Consider the following 8,964-nt stretch of genomic DNA (forward strand, 5'->3'; position numbering starts at 1 on the left):
ATACACTGATAATAAATCAAATGTTGCCTCTAGTTCAAAGGATTTATAAGTATTTTAAAACCTCCATCTCCATAAACTAATTTTTATTTTGAAGTAATAAAGACGAAAGTAAAATAGATAAATTAAATCTAAAAAGTATTTTTTTTTAAAACCTCACTTATATTAAGTGACATTGTATCAATTATTTTAATCATTCATGTAATTAATTTTGAATAAATCACAAATAGATAATAAATGTGTGTGATTGGAAATATTTTTATTAATTGCTTTTGTTTAACACAACTTTCATGCTTATTTTTTATTAAATGCTTTATGCACCTTTCATGCTTATAGCTTGCTCAGTGCACTAGGGTCCAATCACTTTTGGAGGGGGTGTTCTGGAAGAAGGTTTCTGTGTTGCCTTTTCAAAAGCAATTTGAAAAAAAAATATTTCACATCTGAATTCCAACTAGAGCTTCCATTATGAATGACCTACATGTTTTTCCACTAATGAATTCAAGTGCTTTAAAAATAAGTTTTATTAATCACTTAAATTATTTTTACAAATAACATAATTCTCTCCATTATTAAGGTTATTTTCACAGGTCACACATCACTGATTAGATACACTTTCCATATTAAAAAGAAAATTACAACTAACTGATTAACTAATTGGTTAATTTTTTTTTTTGATTGATTAATGTGTTGTCATTGACAATAAATAATTGTGCAAAGTTTCAACTTGATCCGAGAATGGGAAGTGGTTGAAATAAATATGTACAAGGCGACCAGACAAGCTGAGAAACTGGATAAGAGCTCGGTAAAATAAACAAAACAACAAAAGAATAAGGTTTTACATTTTAATCAACCAAACAAAATACATTATAATGCTGTAAATTGATACATACATATTTTTAAACTTCACCTAGTGAAGAACAGTAATTGTGTTTTGCAATAGATTTAATTGTACCAGTAGTTTATCTTGCTAGTCAGTAATGTATGTACGTTTTTTAAACTGAACTCATTTACTTTTTATACCGTTGTTTATTAATTTTGACTCAGAAAAAATTATTTATTTAGATCTCAATTTTCAATCAAAAACACAAAACTATCAAAAACAATTTGACATTTTTAAATTTGTTACAAATAAAAGCAATCTAAATGCACATAAACATTAAGAACATTGATATAATATATCAACATATAAAATCAGCTAAGGCAGAGACAAATCAACATTCCTAACTACTACAGTTCCTTCACCAAATGCAGCGAGTTTTAAAAGACACAATCTTCAACAGAAACTATCTCAACAGAAACAAAAAACATTTTTCTCCATTGTTTCGGTCTTGCAACTTAGAAAAAAAAAAGGTGAACATAGAGCTTCTGGCCTCGTTAAGACAATAACAATAACACATTTATAAGTATTGCTCAATCACATAAAAACATGTGAAACAAGCTTTTGAAGTGTCTGAGTATAGATTCAAACAAAATATATTATGACACCAACACATTCACAGTTAAAGATTACAAAATAAAAGCATTAACACTAGTTGAAAGGAAAACATCTGAATCAAAGAAACTGCCCCATTAATGAAAATGGTTTCAGATTCAGTGGAGGATCCATTCAGTCGAACCGATTCATGTTGAACCTGGAACCCTTTCACTTGGGCTGTTGAATTTTTTGGGTGATCTGGGAAGGGCGAGGTCTGCTGTCATGCTGAGGCAGGGGTTTTTCATGGAAACTTTTAACAGCCTGAACAGTGAAGTCCTTGTCACCCTGTTGTATAGTACCGATACAGTAAGACATGATAAAACTAATAGAATGACTCATTGCAAAAGTTTAAAGGTTTAGAATTTTATGGGGAAGTTGTTACTGTGACCAACAGAACAATAAAAACCAACTCACTATTACATTGTAAAGATAAATTATCTTATTTAAATTTTTGGTCCAATTTTTTTGTTCAATGGAAATTTTTAAAAAATGAGACTGAAAACAGCTAAATTCTTGATCAAATATTCAGTTTCGACTGTCACAAGAGCTCATTATGTAAACATCTTTTTTTGTGTGCATTGTGTTCTGTTTCAAATAAAAGCTGTTACTATCAAGTAGGATGGAATGATCTTGTCAAAAGCAACATATGTGATTGTATAGATACCAAACAAAATGTTTAGAACAGGTTTATAGCTGGACTAAGTGAGGCTTGTTTTGAACAAAAACTGCCTATAGCATTTCACATTTTGATTGCATTACATGAGTTTCTCCTTTTTGCCAGTCAAAAAGGAGAATTTTCTCAATACTGTGAAAAGACTAAAGCTGAGCTGGTTAGTCATACTGTATGACATGACTCACTGCCAAAAACCATACATTCAGGTACACTAGAGGGAGTACGAAGAAAGGGTCGTCCTAAAAAAAAAAAAAGCTGGCTGGACAAAGTAAAAAAGTACAAGAATGGAATGCTAAGAACAACTGCTGACAGGGAAAAGTGGAGGGCTTGGTAATATGAACGGTCACAGCCCCCCCTACAACAAAAGTCAATGGACTAATTAGATGAGAAATTGTTAAGCTACTAAAAGAAACATGCCCTGTGAGATCAATTAGGGCATGATACAATCAAATTTTCTAGCTACTGCAATGGCCTCGTTCAGTCATGAAGCGATGAGATGAATGCCTTGGCTTAACTATGGTCGGAACTATGTCAATTGTATTAATTATTGAACACTCAAAAGAATGCTAAAAAATATTCCAATATAGAGCAAGCTGTTAGTGATAGAAACTTCCCTCATAGCAATATGATAATCAAAAAGTATTACATGTCTTTTTAAAAACTAGTTTACATATCAGTATTCCCATTAGGTCTGCTTAATGCTAAAAAGCCTCAATAAAATCAGGCCCAGTAGAGCGCCACAGAGACGTCACCATCTTGGTGCTATGAATTGAGTTTCTACAAAATACTTCAAGTAATGACACTAACCTTGGTAACAACACCAGATACTAGAAGTGCTTGATGGTGCTTGTCCGTCTTGGGGGGACTGGAATTATTACAGAAACAGAAATGTCCATCAGCATTAATTAAACATTAACTAAACCAATTAAATATAAAAAAAACTTTTTGTTTGTGTTTTATTTTGATAATAGCCATGAATCATCTTTTCTCAACTACTTCATTTCTCTGTTCCAAGCTTAAGTTGTGTAAAATATGTGGGCAGAAAAAAATAAAACAAGAAAAGAGAGCTGGAAATGGTATAGACTGTGGAGAAACTCTGAGTGACCTACAGAGAAAGATGGAAAAAAAAAACACTAACATGCATTCTGTTGGTAGAAGCTTAATAAGTATGAAAAAGTTAAGAAGCAATTCAGAAATGTCAAAAAGACCTCATAGAGAGTGATTTGTGCATACTTTGACAGAGGAATGCAAAGAATATATATATGAGAAAAATTAGAGCTACCTCTAAGTATATTCACAAAGAAAGAAATCTTGCCTTTTAAAAAAAAGTCATAAGCTTCTAGTAGTCCATTAATCAGTCACATCATCATTTACCTCACTAGGCATATTGAAGAGGTCAACACTTAGCCTCATTAAGACCAACTAGAGAGACCCCAAGACAAGATGTGGAGGGTGCTATAAGAAGCGTTTGGCTTTAAACTACACTGTGGATTTTATAGGTAGTCTCTAGTCATCTGCAATGAGTCTCTAATATATTAGTTATCAATCCAAAAAGTATGTGAATGACTAACCTAGATGAGCCGAATTCAGCTTCCTCTTCAGGGGTCATTGCAGGGGGTTCATTTTTTTCTCCCTCTTTCTTGTGCTGCACCACACGCATGCCGCCAACCTTAGCTGTTGAATTAATCAAGAAAACAATATAAACATCCATTAATGATGTGTGTGTTGTAATGTTACAAATTTTAAACAATATATTATATAAAATACACTTTTGTATAGCGTTGGGGCAACTCTACAATATTAGCTCTTAACAACTGAAAATTTTAGTAAGTGTAGTATTCTAGTAATACATTGTTCTCCTCAAATTTTCATATGCATACATATTAGTGATTTTATTATCTACTTGAATGTGAATATTTGTTTGTTATAATCTTCCAGGTCTACTTTGGTTCTAGTTTCTTTATGTTGAGTTGAGGTCAGTTGAGGAGTCCCAAACAGAGGGCACATATTGATCCTCAGGAAAGTTCAATAACATTTTAGTTTTGATTTTGTTTTTGTTAGATTTGTAAAAAAAAAATTAAATAAACCTGAATGCTTTATTTTTTAATTGTAGAGCAGGCTATGGAGCCTAAATCAAGTTTCTTGGGTCGGACTAAGTCAAAATCTTTGGACCATTATTGTAGCGTTTGCAATTTTGATGCGTAGGCCATGGCAGTCTGTGAAGCCTTAAAAGTCATTGACTCTCAACTCGGCAAGGGACATTTGAGGGCAACAGATTGTTGTGGTCACAGACTCAAAACCTGTACTTCAGGTTTTGCAAAAGCCTTGAAACATGGCCCCCCAATATTGACACTGTCATCATGGCTTCACACAACATAAAGCAACGATATGGCACCCCTGTAATAATGCAGTGGGTACAGTCACATAGGTGTGACTGGCAATATCATCACAGACTCGTGGCACACCAAGGAGGGCTAACACCACCAAACGAGCAGGCTGTGAGTTTTCATCATGCTCTTGCTATAATAAAAAAAAAAATAGAAATGGAAAAGTGGTTTGAGTGTGCTGAGCAAGCTATTATAGCTGTTGGCTAATACTCTCATGGCTATGGCCAAATTTTGACTCACGGTTCCCCACTGCAGGGAAGAAGACTGCCCCAGACTTGCTGATCTCGAGAGGTCTGGGAAACCAAAATTCTCTACCTGTATGGTGACATGTATGCACTACGCAAAACAGCAGGCTTTCTGTCCAGGCTTTTGCAAGAGAGGATTTGAGCCTCTCAAGCCCTCACTCAAATGGAGTTTGATGATGATAATGAAGCATTTTTAAAATCAATTCTTAGTACTTCAATGTATAGATCATAAATATCTTGCCAACATCCCACCCATGAATGTTCACAAAAAAATATAATCAAAAGTTATCTTATAATCAAGTAACAACTTGACAGTCATCCCAAAACCTCTAAAAACCATTTTTTCCCAAGATTTGTTAAAGAACATTACAAATGGTTGCTATTGCGTTTTTTTTTTCAATAAGAAACATTCTTAGAGATGCCTTCTAATGTATATTAAATTCTTGGTGTATCTTATAAAACAAGAGACATGGTGTGTATTTGAGGCATTTTTAGTAACTGTGCTTAAATCCTCCCCATTAACAGAGCCTGTAATATATAGGTCTACTTTTGTGTTTTGAACTGTATTTGTAGACAGTGCTAAATAAATATACACTTCATTTTAATACTGGGTAACACTTAATAGATCCAGAAAAGTTATCAATGACTTATTTTAAAAATAAGATATTTTAAAAGCTGTATTAAGCTCTCACCCCCCCCGCCCAAAAATTTCTTTAGACAAAATGATGGGTAACAGACTAAAAAAAGAAAACTACAGTTCTTTCTAGTGCTAAATCTAGATCTTGCATTAACTTGGAATGAAGGCCTAGACCTATAAAGTTTTGGACCTGCAAACTATTGGAAGTCCTGGAGGTGGATTGGACTGCAAGACTTCATGCTAAAAGGAGGAGAGATAAAGCAAAAAATAAGTTGAGAATGACTTTGACGTTTGCATACTAAATAATGGCTTTTCGGGAGGGGGGGATTAAACCTATTACCATATTTTCTTTCAAGCACAATTTCTTTTACAATTTCCTGGGCTTTTATGACCGAAATAACTTTTACAGACTTTTCATGGTGCTGCAAGCAAACCATTCTCACTAAAAAAATATTCAAAAAAAGGATTGCAAGGCAAGTGACATACATGTGTTCCCTTTTCAATCATAAAGCCAAAAAGATCTATGTAGATTCTAGGTTTTGCCCAGCTGATGCAACATGTGCTTTACAATAATTTTAGCACCAGAAGCACTCTCATTCATGTGTAGGAGACTCTTTCAAACCTCTTAATATCAGAGCACTTTATCGCCAAGTAAATTCGACCTTGCATATAATATTATATATAGGAATACAATTTAATAACTGAGTTAAAAATAGAAAAATGGAATGTGCACCATACTACCATGAAGTATTTCTGTAACAGCCATCAAAATAAAGACGCTTTGATTGAAAAAATGTGTGATTCTATGTGGGAGACTAAACTGGAGGGGGGGGGGGGGAGAGAGAGACTCGATAAGGCAGCTTTACTTTTACTCTAAAATCTAGAAATAGAGTTAAGATCCTGGCAGGAAAAAAAAGAGGGGTGGGAACTTAGTGGGAAGTATGGCACTTAGAATGGACCTAGATTCTAGTTCACAATCACTTAATCAATGTCAGAGAGTCACTCAGACTATTAAAATCTATTATTAGGTTTAGTAGATCTAAGTGATTAGTAAGACTTGATTTGTGTTGTCACAAAATCACATACAGACACTAGTGACTAAACTATCTAGATATATCTGCTGGCGGCGCCCTGACCGCACTTCTCAGTGGTGGAGGCTGTTAAACTAGTTAAAGCACAGTGCAGGACAGGCCATTGTGACATCATTGTCCTGTTGGCTCATACTCATACTTCTCATAGCTATGGCCAAGTTTTGATTCACTGTGTAGTGTGCTGCTGCGGGGAAGAAGAGGAAACAGTGTCTTATATTCATTTTGACTCCCCCAGACTTGCTATCTCTGTCACGAAATTCTCGACCTGTATGATGACATGAATTTTGATGAAGACTATCATCTATGTTATGTACACTACGTAAGACAGCAGTGTTTCTGTCCAGGGCTTTTGCAAGAGAGAGCCTCTCAAGCCCTCACTCAAATGGAGTTTGATGATGATCTCTACTGGCAGTACTGGAGCACTGGACTGGCTGACTCTCTATACTCTATAGACGGATAGTGACTATAGTCTATACTACGCTATAGACTATACACACAGCAGGTCACACTAGTGTGACTAGGCAGGTCTAATAAATTGTTGCTGAACTTCAATTTGTTCCTACTAGATCTACAAACTGTAACAAACAGAATGTTAAATATCTAATAATTCTAATCTAACACTAGCAGTAGCCCGTAGGGTAGGGCCTAGTCTAGAGTCTAGGCCCACTTAGCTTCTTACTTAGGCCTAGAGTCTAGGAACACTTGCCCACTACTCCACTACTAGGCGTGACTAGCCTAGGTCTAACTAAGTATTTAATTAAAGAGTCTAGATTACTCTAGTGTCTCTAGATATAGTGATGTACATACTTGCAGGAGGATGCCCTGCCTTAAGATCTACTGTTGATTCTTCGGACATTGTTATTGCTTTAAATAGTTTAAAAACAATTGCTCAAACAAGATGCAAGTATATAGAAAGTCTAAAAGCTTCAGAATATATCAATATTCAGATAATAAAAAGTAATGTCTGCAATGTTTACAGTTGGTTCAAATAAAAAAACCCAGATGATTAAAGTTCGCAAACAAAAAAAAACTAAACAAAGGCGTGGAGATAATATTCTTATAGTTATTTTTGTGCCAAGGAAATCAGAGTTTTAATGTTTAAAATAATTTTTTAAATAAAGGATAAAAAATGTCTGTTATCTTCTGGCACACAAAGTAGGCCTACTTTTAATCGACATCATTAAAACTTTCTAATATTGTCTGTGTAAGTAACGTCTGTATTTTATAAGATTAGATAAGAAAATCCCAAACAGACCACGGCAATGTTTAGTGTACAACGCCTGCATAGTGAGAACGTTTCTCTAAGGTAGTGAGAGCTGGTCAACATATATGTATCAAGAGCAAAGATTTAAGATTTCATTTATATTGCCTGAGACACATATAATAATGAGCATCTCCTGAGGAGATCGTGTCAACCAATCAAGATGTGCAATTGGCCAGTACACACAGTATATTCTCTTTTAACAGAGACACGTCCCCGCATGCCGTCATCCATCCCAGTGGTGCTACAACCCATGGAGAGCCCTGGCTTGCTTTAGCACATCTCTCCATTCTGATCTATCATGTGCTTTACGTCTCCATGCCCGGACTTTCAGCTGTTGTAGATCTGCCACTACGTCATCTAACCAGTCATCTAGCCACCGTATTCGTGGTCTGCCTTTTGTTTTTTGCAGGTGAACAATCTTTGCTCCTGTTCTCTGGCCATCCCCGCATGCCAAATGGAAGAACTCCAAAGAACATATATAGACCTACTCTTAAGTGCCGTGATTGTTGAGGGAGTCATACCGTGACGAAGGCGCCGGTCATACTCAATAAGGGACACCAAAGACTGACCCACAGAGATGTCTGCAAACGAGATCTGAGGACAAGCAACAATTAAAGAATATGAAAGGAAATCGTGCAAGATCGGACAGCATGGAGGTAAACTTTTTTTTTACTGTGTCTGGTATAAACCTCGCCGAGATTCAAGCAAAGGGAATGAGGCAGCTATATAGACATAAGAATAGGAAAGCCAGCTGCCCTATGAGATAGCTTTAGAAAAACAAACACTAAATTCTGGGGATAAAAACCCAACTAACTTTGTTTAAAGTACAATGTGCACGATTGCCAACACGAAATGTGTAATACGTCACCGAGTTCGTTGTTGTTTATTTGGGTTGAAAGTTTAAAAGTTCAAAATCGATCAATAAGAACCATGAACTTTTCTATGGGGAGAAAACTTGGTATTAATTTATATTCTAAAAATAGGACCTTACGGAACATTAGTCTAGCCTTGGTGCACGTCAAGTAATGTCATCGTATCTTATATAATACAGACGTTACTTCAAAAAAGATGATTACGTCATACGAGTCATGCATTTAGTCATGCATATTATTGGCAATGACCTAAACTCCGCCAAGTCACTGGTTTTCCTGGCTAGCTCAGGCAACCCATTCCATGCTCCAATAGCGTTAGGGAAG

At 35.4% G+C, this 8,964-nt stretch overlaps 1 protein-coding gene across 1 annotated transcript; it reads right to left on the reverse strand.

Moving 5' to 3' along the window:
• Window positions 1-825: 825 nt before the first annotated feature.
• Window positions 826-7,504, reverse strand: LOC106070900 (death-associated protein 1-like). Its single transcript, XM_013230887.2, has 4 exons — window positions 7,312-7,504; window positions 3,716-3,818; window positions 2,952-3,009; window positions 826-1,756 (listed from the first exon to the last, which is right to left on the reverse strand). Exons 1-4 carry the CDS (start codon window positions 7,358-7,360, stop codon window positions 1,640-1,642), a joined length of 327 nt encoding a protein of 108 aa, XP_013086341.1. The 5' UTR covers window positions 7,361-7,504; the 3' UTR covers window positions 826-1,639.
• Window positions 7,505-8,964: the final 1,460 nt, after the last annotated feature.

This window comes from Biomphalaria glabrata, chromosome 16 (genome assembly GCF_947242115.1).
Source record: "Biomphalaria glabrata chromosome 16, xgBioGlab47.1, whole genome shotgun sequence".
Taxonomy (NCBI): Eukaryota; Metazoa; Mollusca; class Gastropoda; family Planorbidae; genus Biomphalaria; species Biomphalaria glabrata.